Raw genomic sequence first — 19,573 nt, 5'->3', positions numbered from 1 at the left:
TAAGCCTCTGACGTAAAACCTCAACACTAAAACCTATTTCCAGCGCAGTTAGGGATGTGATTCCTAAGGAAAGGCATTTGAAAGATGCGGGGACAAACACTTAAAGTGGTAGACCTAACAAGTCAAATCCCAAATTAACTGAAGGCATCCTAGATGAGGCGGCTTCTCTCTAGAAAGTGAATCTTAGAATTAGGAATTGTGTAATATGAATTGGAGTGGCTGAGTGACACAAAGTTAATTCATCTCTTTTTCACATCACATTTACATTCTGGAATCATTTATTCATCCAGCTGGTTACTTTGGAAGACTTTTATGGTTAGACTAACATGTAACAAATTGCCAATTGTTACAGGTATTACAGAGAACCCAGCAGCCCTCCACGGGCAGAGAACAGATAAAGAGCTTATAGACTGGTTGCAGCTGCAAGGAGCTGATGCAAAGACAATCGAAAAGGTAAACATACAACAAAGAACTTCTTCCGGTGTTGTTACCTAGCTGCTTCGCTCTTACAGATCTGATCTTTATTTCAGATTATTGAAGAGGGTTATACACTGTCTGACATTCTTAATGAGATCACTAAGGAAGATCTAAGATACCTTCGACTACGGTAAGAGCCTCAAAACAGTTTGTATAAGAGAACACGCCTTTTTATGTGTGAATATGCTTAAAGAGCAGAAAACAAAGGGCTGGGCCTCCCTCCAAACTCTGGAGTTCTGCTAGATTCGAGCTGGGAAAAAGCCAACGCATGGCAGAAACTGAAAGCCAGGCAGAAGTCAAAAGTAGGCAGGTGACAGAGGAGCTGGCCAGTCAGTCAATCTCCTGCCGTTAATGCCTGGCTGGGAGTGGGGGAGGCACACGGCTTGAGGGCCCGCACGCTGGACCCCTTCCCCTCTGTAAACTGCAGCCTGCCTTCTTGTTCCTGAAATAGCCAGCTCTCTACACGTACGTACCTCTAAGGCCATGTCCTAACACTGCTGGGACACGAGTGTCACCTCCATATGTGAAGAGAATGTTTTTAAGTAAGTTAGGGGCTGCATTTCTAAGCACTGTTGGCTTGAAGCTCTGACTCTGAAGACAGCTGTTTGTTTCCTAGGGGTGGTCTCCTCTGCAGGCTCTGGAGCGCGGTCTCCCAGTACAGAAGGGCTCAGGAGGCCTCAGAAACCAAAGACGAGGCTTGATACCTATCAGCTAAGCTGGGGGCAGAGCGTGCCACCACGCGACATGTTTTGTTAAAGCTTCTGTTAGTGTATAGATGCAGTCTGCTGTGTTTACATATTTAAAAAATGCCATTGTTCAAGAACTTAAAGTTTTAAATACTGTCCATACTGAGTTTCTTTTGAAACCTATTATTTATAAACATAGAACTGTGTGTGTTGTGAGAACAGTGAGCCCCGGTTTTGACCTCCCAGAATATTAGGAAATTCACCTGTGGTCCCAGCTGCTTGGGAGGCTGAGGTGGGAGGATCGCTTGAGCCCAGGAGGTGGAGGCTACAGTGGGCCTTGATCACACTACTGCACTCCAGCCCGGGCAACAGAGGGAGACCCTGTCTCAAAAAAAAAGTATATCCTTTAGCACTTGCTGGAATGGTGAAATAAGGGGCATTTAACATGGAAGCTGGGACTTGCTTCAGAACTGTTATGGTACTTAAATTTGAGAAACACAACACTGATACAAATGTGCCTTGTATTTAATGTTTGATATGAATGGAAAATAGCTTCATATTTATACTGAATGTGTAAGTAGAGAAAACTATGTGGCCTTTGATTATGAAATAATCTTATTTTAAAATGGACCTGTCCTGCTGCCTGATTATAATAAATATTGTGTCTTAAAGAGAAACGATGGTCAGCGTGAAGAGGCCGCTGCACGTGGCGGCGTGGGTACCATGGCTGGAGGCCGCGGGCTGTTACCACAAGTATGCCTGTGAGGGGCCCCACGATAATGGTCTCCTCTCAAAAAGGTGGCGGGGCACAGGCATACTAGGAATTGTTCTTCCTTTTCATAACTAAAATAGTTGTATACTTTGACCAAATACTCTAAGTCAAAAATAATCTTTTATAATATTCACACTAAGCACTCAAGAACATCTTTTAATGCAACAATGTACAAACTGCATGCAATTACTACCTGCTCAATCTACACACTTAGACTAAGTGGACGTTTACAAGCATTTCATTGACTGGGTTTTCTTCTTCCTTAACCAAATTGAGAACACTGAACACTGTCTGGTAGCCCCTGAAGGTATAGAGGCTCACCTTCTACTCCCCTTAACTGACCGACTTAAACTTGATCCACTGATTGGCACCACGAACTTCGAAAGGTGGGTCACTGGAGTAGATGTGGTAGCCCAGCTCCTCCAAAGGCGGCTCAGGATCGGCTGTGGCAAACTGGGCAGCATCCTCAATTTCCTTCCTCACTTCCACATCAATTTCCTAAAAAGTGTGAAACGTTTTTGGATGAACAGCAGCTTAGGTACCAACCAGAGTTCTACTGAGGACCTGTTGCTGGTGTAACTCTTCTAACTACAAGCACTAACAGTTGCTAACTTGGAAGATTCTGGAATACAGATTTCTAAGGTGTATCTTTTTTATGAATTAAAAATCCAAAGTATACTCTTAGGAAAAAAGAACTATGCTACTGGGGGGGCTTGGCCACTGTGATTAGTGATAGCATTTACTCAGGTGGTCCAGAGTCCACCAAAATCTAAAGAGTAAAGACTTTGGAGGAGAGGAGACTAAAAGGAAACCCCGCCCGAGGGACTTTGGAATCCATCATGCCCCAGCACATCACTTTCTGGGCTTAGAGAAACCCATACAAATTCTGTCTGTGCCATTCAAGGGTGGAAACTTATTTTGGGGGGGGAGGGGGGCGGGGAGTACAAAAAAAAAAGCCAACCTTCAAACCACCACGAACGAGTGACTGTACCTTTAATTCTTCCACACTGGCAAGATTGCTGTTCACCATCCTGTCCTTGAGAAGCATAATAGGGTCACTCTTACTTCTTACTTCCTGAATTTCTTCTCGTGTACGGTAACTATGGGGAGGGAAAAAGAGTCATTGATCAGTAAGAACAGCTCCAGGAGAGCAAGGACAGCATGAAGAAATAGGATATTGGGTTGGACTGTCCCAATGAGGTGAGATACAGAAGTGTGTTTCTAAAACAAAGGGGCACATCAATGCCTATGTCACCATAGGAGTGGCAGAGTTACACTTTCAAAATACCAGAATGCAGTTTAACATTCTCTAAGAACTGCTTCTGTCTTCTAGAAAACCATACACTGGTAAGTCACAGGGCTTCTCTGGCATTCTGACAACAGGGGCCAAGTTTGTGCTTGCTGCTTTAATTTAGACATATGGGTCTAAAGAAGTGTCTCTTGTCCCACCCATTTGGGCTCCAGTATACTACATGGGTGGGGACAGCAGAGAGAGTTTTGTGCTGCTAATTAGACTTTGAGACATCAGACCGCCCAGCAAGAAATCCATGTGCCTTGCCTTTCTCCCTTGAGTCCCCCTACAGAAGCACAGTCAGCAAAACCTTGGATACCAAGTCTTCCAATTCTAGGATGTAGAATTTTTGCCTACATCGTTTGAAGTATCACTACATAACTAAAAGGATTCTACCACTTTCAACAACAGATTTACACAAAGTACATTTTTCCATATACTATACTCTTTACATGATTTTCCCTTAGAAGTCCACTCTACGAAGGCTTGTTTATTCAACTGTGTCACACCTGGCATTCCAGAATTACATGCTGCAGCTACTAAGCCAAAAAGTAAAATTCATACCTTCCTAGTGACTGATGTATTTCAACAGATTGAACACCCACTTAGCCTTGCTCAATGCCAGACAGAAGAACATCTCCAAATTCTGATCCTCTTCAGGCGGGGTATGCCATCTGTGGACTTGGGGTAATACCTACAAAAGCTAAATGCCCCCAAAGATGCTACCCTACCATCAGCCCTGTTTTATGTAACAATTTCCAACGCTCTTTTTAAAATTGCTGCTTGTGCTCACACACTATACACTCTAGGAATTTTCAGAAAGCTTTCTTTTTAGGAGGCACTGCTTTCAGACTAAGACTCCAGATAACCTGATGCCAACAAAACTAACTGCATACAAGAAGTGAACTGGTATGTAGCTGCAAAAGCAAATGTTGAAATGTGTACCTTTTGCCATGTACCACCATTCAAAGCCCACCACCTCTGGAAACCACATTGCCCATGAGTGTACCTGACTCCAGGATCACTCATGCTGTGTCCGTGGTAACGGTAAGTCTGCAGTTCCATCAGGATGGGCCCCTAAAACAGAACCGGTAGGCAGTTAGGAATGATGATGGGAACAGCAGCCCGACAATCCATGCCCTCAAACGCAGGCCCTTTATTAAAAGTGTCCAGTGTATTCTTATCAGATCTTCTGAGTTGTCACGGATTTCTTATTTGTTGACTGATGATCTGTTCTCATTTCTAGCATGTATCAATTACATATTTCATCTTATTTTTAATAAGGCAATCTGGCAATAGCTTGTTTTAGATCAAAAAGGCCAGGTATGGTGGCTCATGCATGTAATCCCAGTACTTTGGGAGGCTGAGGCAAGTGAATTACTTGAGCCCAGGAGTTTGAGACCATCCTGGACAACATAGCAAAACCTCATCTCTTAAAAAAAAAAAAAATACAAAAATTAGCCAGGCATGGTGGCATGCACCTGTAGTCCCAGCTACTTGGGAGGATCACGTGAGCCTGGAAAGTTAAGGCCACAGTGAGCTGTGAATGTGCCACTGCCCGAGACCCTGTCAAAAAAGAAAAAGGTTTTGAGCATGTGCTAGAGCCTCCTGATATTGGCTAGGCAGATTTCCATCTCATGCTCCTTTCTCGTGGTGTGTTGTGGGGCTGGCAGCCACTTGTACTTCACAGATCTTGCTAGTGTGTAACAAAGTTGGCAGGTACCAAAAACCTCTGCTCCCGAAACCCCGAGGCTCTGCTGGGTCTGCCCAGTTGGGCTCTGTATCACCAAGTGGCCTGCTCATTCTACTCTAGCCCACTTCCGGGAGATGGCTCTGAACACTGAGGGGTGGGGAAGCATTGAGGATCCTTGGTTGGTCTGGTGCAGCAGTTAAAATGGGGAAGTGGGGAGTTAGCTCAGAGTCCAGGTGCTTGGGTTCCAATCTGGGCTCCAAGGTAGAGTAGCTCTGTACCTTTAACTGCTCTGTGACTATTTCCCTGTCTGTGAAATGGGCAAAACAGTTAACACCTAACTCAGAATTGTGAAGGTTATCTGGCTGGGAAAGTCAACACCATGTCTCAGCCAGGGCTGGCCCCCACAGATTCTTTTCAAGAATTGGGAGAGGTGGGGTCAAAACCCACTGTCAGGGCCTGGTGCTCCCGGCCTTAGAGTCCTGACACAGACTGCTCAGCCCACTGTCCCCCAGCTGTGGTCTTGGTCCTTCTCTAGTTGACTCTCCTCACTAGCGCTTGTTTTATGTCCCATTTCCCACCCTCGCCTCCCCGTCTCTTCCATCATTCCGGCCACACATGATACGCACCACTGCCCAAACACACATGGTATGGCACTGAAGTACAAACTGCAGAAACCTTGTTTCTGGGCCAGGGAACATTGATTTAGGGAGAACACCCAAACCTACTAAGCCTATACTAGCGCCAAAGGAACTGAAACCTCTCTCCAGGCCCATCTCCCTCACTGCCATACACTGGAAGGGAAAGATTCTTAGGACTGAGCCAGACTAAGATTCCAAGCTTCAGTCATTCTATTTAATGTGTCTAAGACACACACGTTAAATGCCTATTGTAAACATAACATTCTATGCTGGACACTGTGCGGATCCCCTATCTGTTCCTTCAAGGGGCTCATGATGAATGGGGGTTGGGGAGGAGGTACAGAATTAACCTAATTAAAAGGCAAAGTAGCTGTCATGAATAAGACAGAGGCCAAAGCAGAGAAAGCACCAGAACAGATTTCCCCCAAACGAGAGCAATGTGGGCTTCCCAGTGGGTGAGCTAAAGACCAAACTACTCAGAAAGGAGCCCCGCTCTCCTCACTCGCCTTCCAGCTCATGCACCTCAGTTAGCAGCTACTCCCTAACAGCTTCAACAGACACGTGGGAGGCAGTCTTTGAACTTCTAAAGATGTCATTAGCCCACAGGCCTTTAGAGCCTTACCTTTCCAGATCTACAATAGGCAGCAGCAAACCTTGTCGCCTCTCGGACACACAGGATATCCATTCCATCCACCTATGAATAAACATGGGAGGGGCAAAGCATGAATCCAACTGCCCCAAACCATTTTACTTTCACATGGCCTGCTCGGGCATGAGAACCAAACTCTTCAGTGTTTCTAAGATCAGTAAGGTTCTGCACAAGGGCATACCCTGGGCCCCAGCCCCACCGCAGGTGTCCTTACTCTCAGCCCAGGAATGAAGTCCCCTCTCTTGTAGTAATCGGTGCTGGCTGCGGCTCTCTCAACAGACGTTCCCATTCCATAGCGGTTATTCTCACAGATGAAAATACAAGGTAATTTCCACAGAGCTGCCATGTTGTAAGCTTCGAATATCTGGCCCTGGAAGTAGTTATGAAAAGGGGTTTCCTTTGGCTTCTTTCTCTAGGCTTCATCATCTGTAACAGCTGCTGCTCTACCTGGCACAGAAAGCTTTCATCAAGCACAGAGAGCCGCCTCTTCTAAAACCGAGCTTTGGGTGGTGAGGGAAAGTGGGGTGGGGAGTGGAGGAGAAGCAGCAGGCACCACACTTTTGTAGCTAAGGGAGGTGAATAACCAAATACTACCACTTGTTTCTTTGGGGCTGTGCTAGCAGTAAGGAACACACTGGAAAAAAGATCAATATGCAAAAATGTGTGGCTACCTAGCTTTATACTTTATTAGAAATCTATCAGGCCCACTGGGTAGCCAGAGTGAACCAGCACCTGAGAATCGGCCCCTAAGACAGGGCTTCACAGAGTGCCGGTCGTAGACTGGGGATTACTCAGTAACAAGGGAAGCACAGAAACTGAGTTAGGACTCAGACGCTATTATCTGAATTTGACACTGCCTGCCTTGGCATCCAAAAGAATGGGTCGGTATTGTTTTGCAATAGGTTCGGGGGAGGGCCTTTACGAAGCACTGATGTAGAGCAAAGGCGAGCTCCTTCACAGGAATGCACCCCCATAAGGCTCTTGTGAAACAGAGCTAAGAGGTCAATCTCTAATCTGACCGTAAATCAACCAAATTTGAGTTAGCCATAGGAGTTGCTATTTCACCTAATAAGCAATACACTACTTTAGAAACGCAACTGTGAATATTAAACACTTTGAAAATAAAATTGTTACTGGGAAGTTAAGAGACATAATTACCTGATTAGCAGCGCCGTCACCATATAAAGTCAGGCAGACCTCATCTTTTCCATTATACTTACAGGCTAGAGCAATCCCAGCACCCAGGGGCACCTAACATGAAGGACAACCAAGAAAGGAACCACAAAAATCCATGAGGGGAGATATAAATGCCCTGCATTTTAACTACTGGCCAGAATCTGGCACAGAAATTACACTGCTGCTACAAACTCTCCTTCCAATCCCATCTCTCTGCTTATCCTACCCCCATTATTTTCAATGAACCAGTAAAGTAATACATAAATGCTATGTTCTATTTTAACCAGTAAGCAATAACATTTCTGCATTCAAGAGTTAAAAAATAAAACTTGGCCAGGCATGGTCCCAGCACTTTGGGAGGCCGAGGCGGGTGGATCACAAGGTCAAGAGATCGAGACCATCCTGGCCAACATGGTGAAACCCCATTTGTGCTAAAAATACAAAAATTAGCTGGGTATGGTGGCGCATGCCTGTAATCTCAGCTACTTGGGAAGTTGAGGCAGGAGAATCACTTGAACCTGGGAGGCGGAGGTTGTGGTGAGCCAAGATCGTGCCACTGCACTCCAGCCTGGTGAGAGCAAGACTCCATTTAAAAAAAAAAAAAAAAAGAAAACAGAAAACACATAATTGAATCTCAGTATGTTAGAAAATAAAAAAAGTCTGGATATAATTTTGTGCTGTTAATTCTTCATCATTCACTAACTGATGAGAACAAGGACTCCATAATGAAGTTGACAAGATAAATCAATGAATGTACTGAAATAGAAATAAGAAGGGGAAGGTATGGCTCCACTGCAAGAGGCTCCTGCTTACTTAGAAAACAGCAGACACCTCAAAGAAAACATTACAAATCACCATCCAAGTCGACTTCTCTCTCAGATGGTGGGCTATGAGGCACTAGATCTTTAAAGGCAAACCAAGCCCCCAAAATACAGTCATGCATTGCTTAACAACAGGGATATAGTCTCAGAATTGCATCACTAGGCGATTTTGTCGTGTGAACACCTTACTGTACTTGCACAAACCTAGATGGTACAGCCTACTGCACACTTAGGCTGCAACCGTGCACAGCATGACTGTACTGAATCCTGCGGGTAAAATATTTGTGTACCTAAACGTAGAAAAGGTAATCTGTTGCACCACTGCAACATCACTAGGTGATAGGAAGTTTTCAGCTCCATTAGAATCTCATGGACTACCATCATATAGGTGACACTGACCAAAGTGTCACTGAGCAGAACAAGGCTGTGCTGCTTCAGGGAAAAGTTGTCTGGGGCTGGGAAAGCTTCTGAAGACAAAGGCCAGGGCCAAATCTAAGGAAGCACAAACCCTTGTCCTTGGCTACCTGTGCTCCCACGATGCCATTACCCCCGTAGAAGTTCTTGGCATACATGTGCATCGATCCTCCTTTCCCTTTAGCACAACCTCCTTTTCGTCCTGGATAACGGCAGAACACACACATGTGCAACACAAACCAAATCTACAAAGCAAACCCAACCGCACCCCAAGTATGTCCTCTGAAGCTCCACCATTAGAACTCAGAGGCCAATTCAGTGGTCTAAGGACCTGTCCCACCAGCCAAACACATGTTTCTCCTTGTCCTTCCACTAGTTCCACGTGCTTCAACCTTTCCAGCTTTTCCTACTCTCTAATCACTGAGTTACTTTTAGGTGTTAGCAAAAATCCAGATGGTACCCTGGACTTTTTTTTCTGGCCAGTTACAATCATCTTAGGACCTCTCCTATACTGGTACACTAAATATATTCGATCCTTGAACAGGGATTGAACTGCATGGATACACTTATACACAGATTTTTTTTCAGCTGCACGTGGATCAAAAATACAATATTCTCAGGATGCAAACCCGCAGACATGGAAGGCTGACTTCCAGACTTGAGTATTTGAGGATTTGGGTATACTTGAAGGTGCTAGAACCAATCCCCTGGATATATGGAGGGACAACCATAGTTAAATAGTCAAGGAGGGCTGGGCACGGGGGTGCACGCCTATCATCCCAGCAGTTTGGGAGGCTGAAGTGGGTGGATCACCTGAGGTCAGGAATTCGAGACCAGCCTAGCCAACACGGTAAAACCTGGTCTCTACTAAAAACACAAAAATTAGCCAGGTGTGGTGGTGGGCACCTATAATCCCAGTGACTTGGGAGGCTGAGGGAGGAGAATTGCTTGAACCCAGGGGCGGAGGTTGCAGTGAGCTGAGATCACACCACTTCACTCCAGCCTGGGTGAAAGAGCAAAACTGTCTCCCAAAAAAAAAAAAAAAAGAGTCAAGGAGGCCTGGGTGCAGTGGCTCATGCCTTAATCCTACCACTTTGGGAGGCGAGGGCAGGCCACTGCACTCCAGCCTGGGCAACAAAGCGAGACTCTGTCTCAAAAACAATAAAACACGTGGCGCACGGTGGCTCATGCGTGTAATCCCAGCACTTTGGGAGGGCGAGGCAGATAGATCACCTGAGGTCAGGAGTTCGAGACCAGCCTCGCCAACATGGTGAAACCTTGTCTTTACCAGAAATATAAAAATTAGCCAGGCATGGTGGCACACACCTGTAGTCCCAGGTACTTGGGAGGCTGACGCATGAGAATCACTTGAACCAGGGAGGTGGAGGTTGCAGTGAACCAAGATCACACCACTGCACTCCAGCCTGAGCAACAGAGACTCAGTCTCAAAAAAGAAACCCAAACAAAACAAAAAGGGGGACAAAGAAAAGGGGAATATTGAGATTTCTAGAATTTACATCGCATACCATGGAGTGCCTCAACCCAGCTTACTTTCTATGATTGCTAGACTTCTGTTGGCCTGCTTGAATGATAACCAAACCTACTGTGATTTTATAGCACTAATCTTTTTTAAACTTTTACCTGAGGGGCCAGAGGACTTCAAAAATGGTCATTTAACTCAAGAGCACAACGGAAGTAACAGAGCACCAAAGGAGAATTAAAAAAGAAACTTAAAACTCTTAACAAATATTAACTCATAATAGTCAGCATTGTAATGGAAGATATTTAAAAACTTCACCCACTCATATCCCCTTTCTGTACATCAACAGCAAACCTGTTAGCTCTGCGAGAATTTCTCGGACAGAAAGTCCCCGGGTGAAGGTAAAGCCGTGAGCCCGGTAGGCTGTGATGAGATGGTCTGTGGGGTTTATGCCGGCTTCCAGACCCACACAGCAAGCTTCCTGGTTAGAGGAAGGAGAAACCATGAGGCCACACGATACATGTTTCTGAAGAAAAACATCTCCTAGACAGCAGTGACATATTTGGGCTAGAACTGTCATTAATGACCACACATGTGCCACTTCCTTTCTCCTGTATGACCTAAAAGAAAATCTTACATCAGATGTCAACATTAAACCACCGGGAACGTCACATGAAAATCCAGACTTCCATCTTCTCTTGGGAGTCATGAAAAACAGGAAGCATTACCCATGACTTCCATACAGCACCAACTAGCTGGAACCAAGACATGGCGTTCCTCTGGTTAGGGCATGATGGCCCCAGTTCGGCACGAGTCCCTGTCACCATTCTTTGTTATGTATACCTAGCCTTATTCACCAATTTATTCTACCTGGCTGGCCCTTGAAGGCATTTGATTCTATAACCCTTGACCTAAACCCACAAAACAAAAAACAAAGAAACTAATCCTTTCTCCCCAAATTGTATATAGTACAGGTGATCACAGTGCCAAAAAGTTTTAAAATAGTAAAACTCTAAGAACAGGTAAATAAACTGGCAATGTTATGTGTGAATGAATTGTTTAGCCTAAGCTTCGTAGTGGGTTCTGGCGTTCTACTTTTTATTCTAAGATACTGGCTTCAGCCAGGCACAGTGGCTCACCCCTGTGGCTCACCTTGGGAGGCTAAGGTGGGCAGACTGTTTGAGCCCAGGAGTTTGAGACCAGCCTGGGCAACATAGTGGGACCCCGTCTCTACCAAAAAACACAAAAATTAGCTGGGTGTGGTGGCGTGTACCTGTGGTCCCAGCTGCTCGGGAGGCTGAGGTGAGAAGACTGCTTGAGCCCAGGGGGCAGAGGCTGCAGTGAGCCAAGATCACACCACTGTACTCTAGCCTGGGCAACAGACAGACTGTCTCAAGAAAATAAATAAATAAAAGCAAATTACATTACCAGCCTCAAATGCTTCCGATACATAAGGCAGGGTAAAGCCCAGTAAGTACAAGCCATTCTTCAATACCTAAATAACACAGCTCTATCACAAACCTACCACTCACCTGGCCATCACACAAGTGACAGAAACCGCGAATAATTTTCTGTTTATACAGCTGGTCTGCCTTTAACTCCATTCGGCGCACAGTCTGCATCATCCTGTAGTATTTGAGCCCATCCTCCCTGGTGAGCACTGTTGTGACAGGAGGGCCTTCTTCCAGCCGGTGAAGGTCACATTTCTGAAATGGAGTAAGGTGGTTATTATCCTCCACCTACTGCACTGCAAACACTGTTGACCACTCTGAGATCTAACTCCATTGCAAGTAATATTGAACTTGAAAAACTGCAAAGGAGCACATTAGTAATGCTTCATATTGCCTCTGTTCCTTCAATCTGTAAACCTCACTGTGCAGTGAGATGGGGCTTGAGGGGAAGGAAATCTTTCTAAGATGATCTTCACTGAAAGCCCCTAAAAAGTCAACTGAGTTACAGGTTGAAAGAACCTTCAAAGAAACAACTAAGACTCTTCTTATTCAACTATCTCACTGAATTACACTCTAAACTTGAGAATAAGCTTTAAGTTTTACTTTTTAACTTCTCCCCCTTCACCCCACAGAACACCAGCAAGCCGCTAATAATAAATACTCATTTTTGTGTAACTTCTCTGAAACTTTGATCCTGGAACGTTAAGAAAATGATGACTAAGCATGAACCTTAAAATGTTCTATTCTAAAGGGAAAACTGTGTATCAGTGTGTACCTGTGAACAAATTATTAACAAAGTAAAACACTTCTTACCTTAATTTCAAATGTAGCATCATTTGCAAAATTCCGGGATGCTATCAGCACTCTGCTTGCCTGGAAAGACAAAAATATACAAGCCAATCAGACTTTTTAATTGTCAGCAATTTTGGAAAGTATAATGACTATTCATCAGCTACCAGGATGAAGTTAAGGAAAGTTAGTAAGCCCCAGCATATGCATGGGCTTCTCTCCCACTCTGTGCACTGTGCCTGCATCCTCCTTGTCCTCCAAAATGAATCCATGCTTTGGCCAATGAAACACCATCATACCGCCATCTGAAGGCAAGCAGTGCAAAGAGAAAGGGGCAAAAACCAAACCCATCCTTTGTTGTCAAGGAAATTATAGTGAGAATATAATGAAATTAGTGGCTAAAGAGACTAGATCATCTGTGAGCTGAGTTTGTTTTTGCCATTCTTTTTTTTTTGAGATCAAGTTTTGCTTTTATCACCCAGGCTGGAGTGCAATGGCACTATCTTGGCTCACTGCAACCTCTGCCTCCCGGGTTCAAATGATTCACCTGCCTCAGCGTACCGAGTAGCTGGGATTACAGGCGCTCGCCACCTTGCCCGGCTAATTTTTGTATTTTTAGTAGTGATGGGGTTTCATCATGCTGGCCAGGCAGGTCCTAAACTCCTGACCTGGTGATCCACCTGCCTCGGCCTCCCAAACTGCTGGGATTACAGGTGTGAGCCACTGCACCTGGCCTGTTTATGCCATTCTTAGTCATAACCAGATACTGTTCATTTTAAGCAAGCTGAAATCATACTTCAAATAAAACTATGATTTAATCCCCACTCCAGGCAAACTTCACTCTTCTATCAAACTGGATCTGCAAGAAAAAATATTTTAAATTGGTTGAAGTATGAGATAAATACATTAGGGAGACAAGATAAAAGAACAGATACCTAGCTCTCTCTGACTTAAACATAATGGGCTTCAGCCAGCTGTTTCATAATTTATAATTTAAACAGCCTAAACCTTGGGTAGGCTCCTCTTGAAGCCCCAGTGGAAAGAAACGTTCTTTCGATGTTTGGGTGGCTATCACTGTTTGGAGGTAAAAAGCTTTGGGGGGAAGCGGGAAACGATTCCTTTCCAGTTTTACAATTGAGCAAACCTGCTCACAGCGTCTTCTATGCAATGGCTCAGGTTTAGGTTAGACCACAAAACGTATCCAGTTAGTATTATCATATTATTTTAGCCCTGTTCTGCCACACACTCACACACTGACATGGAAACCAAGATGATTTCTCCATAAAAAGCACATCTGATGTGTTCATACCTTACCTAGTCCAGCACTGGACTGGATCTTGGTGAGAAGAGTTAAGACTGATCTGCCAAGTATATCCTGGAGTGTACGAGCCAACAGGCAGAAAGCTAATTATGTATCTCTTCACCCCTCAACAGACCATCGTGGGACAAAGCCGACAAACACAGACTATGACGCTGCTGGAGGAAAACAGTTCAAATACTAGGAATCAGTGTTTCTGTTAACTTAGAGGTAGAGACAGTTCACCAACACATCTCAGAAAAAGTGTATTTGAGAAGCAAAGCTGAGACGGTGAAATAGCAAATGAATGGTTATGCCTGGCAATCAGCAAACAGACGTGTTCTTGGCAGTTCATAAATTATTTTGTGAGGTCAGAAATTCTTACTGTATTGTGAAATAAATTTCCAAATACACCTACAGATACTGCAGTTTTTGGAAGGCAGGAGTCCAAACCAGCCAGTAACAGTAACAGGGAAAAGGTAACTTCTTTCTCAATCCCAGAGTTGAAACAATGAGGCAAGATAATGCTATATAACTACCAGCGAGAGGGGCCGGCGGTGCTGTAGCACGTGCCTGTAATCTTGTGCCTGCCAGAAAGCTACTCAGATACGCTCTCCCCTTGCTTCAATACCATGTATCTCAAAAATAAGAACCACTGAGATGAGTGAAACCAGCAAAGTTAAAGAAGCTAAAAGTCCCATCAGAAGTTCAAGTATATTGTAATTTCTGAGTGAGAGCTTGTTGAAAAGATAATTTTGCCATTTATTTTCTCTGGAGGGCCATAAAAAGATTCTCTGTTAAATGGGATTCCTCTCTGACAGAGACCACGAACAACTCATTCAAATTAAAAAAAAAATAAAAACTAGGCTGGGCGTTGTGGGTCAGACCTCTAATCCCCAGCACTTTGGGAGGCCAAGGTGGGAGGATCACTTGAGGCCAGGAGTTCAAAGCTAGCCTGGGCAACATAGTGAGACTGTCATCTCTACAAAAATAAAAACTACAAAATTAGCCAGGTGTGGTGGCGCACACCTGAGGCTACAGTGAACTAGGATTGTGCCACTGCACTCTGGCCTAAAAAAATAAATTAATAAATAAAGTAAAACTTTAACTTCCTAAATAGGACCCATTCGTGTGAAAGAGGAAAAATGTTTCAAAAATTCCAGATTCTAACACAGTGTAAATTAGAACTCTTACTACCACTTATAAAGTCAAAAGAACACTAATAGTAAAGATTTCACAAAAGGAGTCATACAGAAATGCAAACAATAAAACAAAGAATAACATTTTAAAATGCAATTCCGTGTTCCATGAAATAAGAATTTTGAAAATAAACCTTATTCAAAAATGAAAACACAATCTTGTAATTCATTTCAAAGTTTCACACCAGACACTCTTTGATGAGACGATGGCAATCTTCAAGCCTCAGATAAATCTCCCTGCCTGCCTCTTACAGAGTGAGAGTAACCCCAGCACTTTGGGAGGCTGAAGTGGGAGGACTGCTTGAGCCTGGAGCTGGACACCAGACTGGGCAACACAGTGAGACCATGGCTCTACTAAAAATTTTTTTTTTAAATGGCTGGGCGTGGTGGTGCATGCCTGTGTTCCCAACTACTCAGGAGGCTAAGGTAGGAGGATCACTTGAGCCTAGCAGGCTGAGGCTGCAGTGAGCTCTCATCAGGCCGCTGCACTCTAGCCTGGGTGACACAGAGAACTGCCTCAAACGAAACAGACATCAGGGAGAAGAAAAAAACGAAAAAGGAAAAAACACAGTGTCTTGGGAGGTTAAGGGGATGAACCTGTGTCACAGCCATCAGACCAGCTGCCTCCCCTTCTCCGTCCCTTCATGGAGTATCACACAAATGGCAGGACTCCAGTAAGTCTGCCTAATTTGGGTGAGCCACTGCTCATGGTTTACTGTCCAGACTTTGGTCAAAGGCTTATATGCAAAATGTCTTACACGTACAATATAGAAAATTAAAACCTTGATCTATTTTGTGTTATTCATAGTTAAGTAAAAAGACATCCATATGTATGAATAATTACAAAATACAAAAACAGGTTAGAGTGTATTATTCCACCCTTTAAAAAGATAAAGGTGAAACTTAGTTGTACCCTTAGAAGCTTCGGGAATGGTTCCTAATTAATTAGTCCATGACAAGTACAGTGACACAGAAAACTTCTAATTATCTGAAGTTTACACCACCAAGTGGAAAGATACCTGGGCACTTTCTAAAGTGACTTCATATCTGGAACTCAATTTTCTTCCTACTGTAAGGTGGAGGAGGCGGAAGAACCCTGCAAATTGATACAGGAAACCTGACTTGCAGAAGAAACAATCTACATCAGGTGCCTAAGGGAAGGGTGCTTCTGAGCCCCTAACTACCGGCACAGCCCTCTACTCACAGATATCCCTAAAGGGAATGACATTCCCTGCCCCGCCAACTTTTTTTTTTTTTTTTTTTTTTGAAGAAAGAGTCTTGCTCCTGTTGCCAGGCTGGAGTGCCTCAGCCTCCCGAACAGCTGGGATTACAGGGGCCTGCCATCACGCCCAGCTGATTTTTGTATTTTTAGTAGAGCCAGGGTTTCATCACGTTGGCCAGGCTGGTCGGGAATTCCTGACCTCAGGTGATCCACCCACTTCGGCCTCCCGAAGTGCTGGTATTACCGGCCTGAGCCACACATGACCATGTCATAGATATCAAGTCCTGGGGGGAATTACCAGAGCCAGAATCAAGAGGGCTGCAGTCACACCAATTAACACGACCTCACTGTGCCTAGGGGTCAGAATGCTAGAAGCTTAGGTGTTGGGCACCTCTAAATGCTGAGGCCATGAAATAGTCGTAACTCTAACCCCCAGCCCTCAAGCATCGTTGCTGTTTGCTTTCGCTACTTGTACCCTAAGAGTGTGTAGGTGAGGGGAGGGCAGTGTCCTCTGAGTTCCGCTTCAGCGATCTTGAACTCACTGCCAAGAAAAGCTGAGATGTTGAAAGAGAAGGGGAGGAAGTTTGTTTCTGAAGAGGCTGACTCTCTATGAACCCGCCTCCTAACTCAGCACAGGTGTTCTAGACATGTATACCGAACTGGACACTCAATAAATAAGACTATTCAACACACATGCTATCGACTATGTGCCAGGTGCTAGTTGGAACCGTTTCCACACGTGTCACTCGTTGAATCCTCAATACAACCCCAAGACGTGGGGACTCTCTATTATCTCTCCATTTTAGAGTTAACTGATAACATTTCAAAGACAACTCTTACCTCCACTTAGAGATTAACTCCACCTAGAGCAAACATTTTAGGAAACAGGATCCCTGGGACCTTTAAAAAGTTGCTCAAGGTCACAGGGCTAGTCAATGGTGAGGGTGCTGTTTGAACGGAGCCACCCCGTCTCCAGATTGTACGCTATTTATTTATTACAAAGCCTCTCGGTCAGGTGAACTTAAGTAAGGAAGATGTGAAATGACTGGGGTTAATTGGAGACTCGAAGGAGGCCGAGGCCCCTCTTGCAGTGTCCTGTCAACAAAAAGGCACCTCTTGAGCACAGCGACTTCGCCCGGCGCACAGCTGGGTCCGGGGGCGGAAGGGGGGAGTAGGAAGGGGGAAGTCCACACGGACCTTGGCGGGATGCCTGTCCGCGCCGCTTCTCCTGGGGCCAGGAACGGAATGCAGACCGTGGAGGCAAAGTAAAGGCTCCCCGGCACCCCTACAGCCTTCCACCCCGCGCTGGGTGGCCCGGCCCCCGCTCCGGCCCCGCTCGCGCCCCGCCCCGGCCCGCCCGGGAGGTCTCACCGGCTTCTGGGAAGCACCAGACAACACGCGGGAGACTGCAGCGAGCATCTTCCTCATGAAGCACAGGCAGTGACAGCAGTGGCGACTCCTAACAGCCCAAGAGGCAGGACTCGGGTGCCCCCAAGTCTCCTTCAGGTGCCCCAGCAAATGCCACGCCTCAATCGGAGCGCGGCGTAACCGAGTCGTAATGAAGTCATGCGCTCCGCAGGGCCGCAGGCCAACCAGAACGGCGTCCAGGGGGTGCCCCTCCCCTGCGAAAGTACTGTGGCTGCACATTGGGTATCAGCGCCAGAGGGGGAGGGCTGCGGGCTCTCCGTCGCCGCGCGGCTGCCGGGTGAGGAGGCGGGGGCCTGAGAGCGCCTGCGTGGGAAAGTGGGGCCTCTCCTCCAGGGCGCCGCGGAAAAGGATGTTTCCTAGATTCCGCCCTGCAAACTGGCGGGGACCCGGGTCGTCCAGGCCCCGTCCTACCGAGCGCCTTGTCCTACCGGTGCTGCAGCTCTGCAGCCTTCGCTCACGACACCAGATGATGATTAGCAGCGTGCTCGAAGCCAAAAGACAGAACATCTGGTTTCTATAAATCGTCTGGCACTAACTTGTCTTTAAAAGATCACGTAGCGGTTCGAAAATTCTGCCCTGTCTACTTGAACCCGGATCAAAAAATCAGTTTCCCGATATATATCGAGAGGTCAATAACTTCTCTAGTTATTGGTTCACAAGCTCACTGCGAGTTAACAGAGTGGCTCAACGGATAAAAGCACATACACAGACAAACACCAAAGCAAGGAGAGGGTCTATTCAGAGGATCAAAGGGCTCAGGAACCCATTCTGTTGTGCCCTAGAGTGATTGCACCTGGGGTTCCGGGTTTAGATTTGGGCTCCACATTTTAACGGGGATAATGACAAAACTCAGTGGAATCCAGGGGACAGTGGTCAGAATGGCCATGGACTGAGACTGTGACTTACGAAGAACGATTTAAAAAGTTAGGAAGAAAACAGACTAACTAGAATTGACTAGGTTATGCTGTGGCAACAACGGACCTCCAAATTTCACGCACTTCAAGGATTTGAAGTGACACAAGACATCTTGCTCATAATACAGGTCCCTCACAGATTGGCAACCCTCTGGAACTTAGCTTGTCTCATGGTGAAGGGAAAGGGGATCATTTAAACCGGCTCTCAAAGCTTCTGCCCAGAAGTGACACACATGTCAGTTCCTCTCAATTTCCACGGACCAGAGCTAGTTACTCAACCATGTCTGAGTTCCACAAGGTGAAATACAGTCCTCCTGCCAGAAGGAGACCAGAAAATTAGATGAACAGTAAAACCAGAGAAGATTGGATATGTCTTCACACATTTTCAGGTCAGTCATATTCCAGGAGGAAGAGCCTGTGTGTGTGTGTGTGTGTGTGTGTGTGTGTGTGTGTGTGTAAAATCCTTTCAGTATAATAATGGATTTTCTAACAATGAGAATAGTCCCCTGAGATAATTCTTTCCAAGTGTCACTGAAAGTATTCAAAGCAGAAGTTCAAAGCATGGCCAGCTCTCAGGACAGCTAGAGAAAGAATTTGGGGTCAGGCGCGGTGGCTCATGCCTGTAATCCCAGCACTTTGGAAGGCTGAGGTGGGTGGATCCCTTGAAGTCAGGAGTTTGAGACTAGCCTGGCCAACATGATGAAACCCCATCTCTACTAAAAATACAAAAATTAGCCAGGTGTGGTTATGCATGCCTGTAATCCCAGCTACTCAGGAGGCTGAGGCAGGAGAATTGCTTGAACCCAGGAAGCAGAGGTTACAGTGAGCCGAGATCATGCCATGGCACTGCAGCTTGGTTGACAGAGGGAGACTTCGTCTCAAAAAAAAAAAAAAAAAAAAAAAAAAAAAGGAAAAGAAAAGAAATACAACAAACCAATTTAATGACATTTCAAGTAATTGGCATAACCCCACAGAGAATGATTTCAAGTTATTAAACACCACAGCAATGTGACTGTACATATTTGGTGGGGTATAGCCTAAAGACAAAAGGAACTAGAAAAAAAAATCTTAAAGCCAGGCTGAGACCTGTAATCCTAGCACTTTGGGAGGCTGAGGTGGGAGAATCATTTGAGCCGGGAGTTTGAGACCAGCCTGGGCAACATAGGGAGACCCCAT

At 45.4% G+C, this 19,573-nt stretch overlaps 2 protein-coding genes across 2 annotated transcripts in view; one reads left to right on the top strand and one right to left on the bottom strand.

Moving 5' to 3' along the window:
* MAP3K15 (mitogen-activated protein kinase kinase kinase 15) overlaps window positions 1–1,178 on the top strand; it is a 156,313-nt gene extending 155,135 nt beyond the window's left edge. Inside the window, exons 27-29 of the mRNA XM_003924113.4 lie at window positions 353–453; window positions 531–607; window positions 1,094–1,178. Of these exons, the coding sequence (XP_003924162.1) occupies window positions 353–453; window positions 531–607; window positions 1,094–1,178 (263 nt within the window). The remainder of the gene's footprint in view (window positions 1–352; window positions 454–530; window positions 608–1,093) is intronic.
* PDHA1 (pyruvate dehydrogenase E1 subunit alpha 1) lies at window positions 261–17,608 on the bottom strand. The gene is made up of 11 exons (XM_003924114.3): window positions 17,427–17,608; window positions 12,362–12,421; window positions 11,630–11,803; window positions 10,452–10,578; window positions 8,728–8,819; window positions 7,365–7,457; window positions 6,421–6,576; window positions 6,180–6,251; window positions 4,236–4,303; window positions 2,927–3,035; window positions 261–2,433 (listed from the first exon to the last, which is right to left on the bottom strand). Exons 1-11 carry the CDS (start codon window positions 17,481–17,483, stop codon window positions 2,269–2,271), a joined length of 1,173 nt encoding a protein of 390 aa, XP_003924163.1. The 5' UTR covers window positions 17,484–17,608; the 3' UTR covers window positions 261–2,268.
* Window positions 17,609–19,573: the final 1,965 nt, after the last annotated feature.

Source organism: Saimiri boliviensis, chromosome X (assembly GCF_048565385.1).
Source record: "Saimiri boliviensis isolate mSaiBol1 chromosome X, mSaiBol1.pri, whole genome shotgun sequence".
NCBI lineage: Eukaryota > Metazoa > Chordata > Mammalia > Primates > Cebidae > Saimiri > Saimiri boliviensis.
The sequence above is the reverse complement of the archived record's forward strand: the minus strand, read 5'-3'. Positions and strand labels throughout refer to the sequence as shown.

Coding starts and splice junctions, on each gene's coding strand:
- PDHA1 (XM_003924114.3), bottom strand. CDS start 17,483: ATGAGGAAGATGCTCGCTGCAGTCTCCCGCGTGTTGTCTGGTGCTTCC. Junction 8,820..10,451: donor AATTCTCGCAGAGCTAACAG/GTTTGCTGTTGA, acceptor GCCGTTATCCAG/GACGAAAAGGAGGTTGTGCT. Junction 6,252..6,420: donor ACTTCATTCCTGGGCTGAGA/GTAAGGACACCT, acceptor GTTTATTCATAG/GTGGATGGAATGGATATCCT.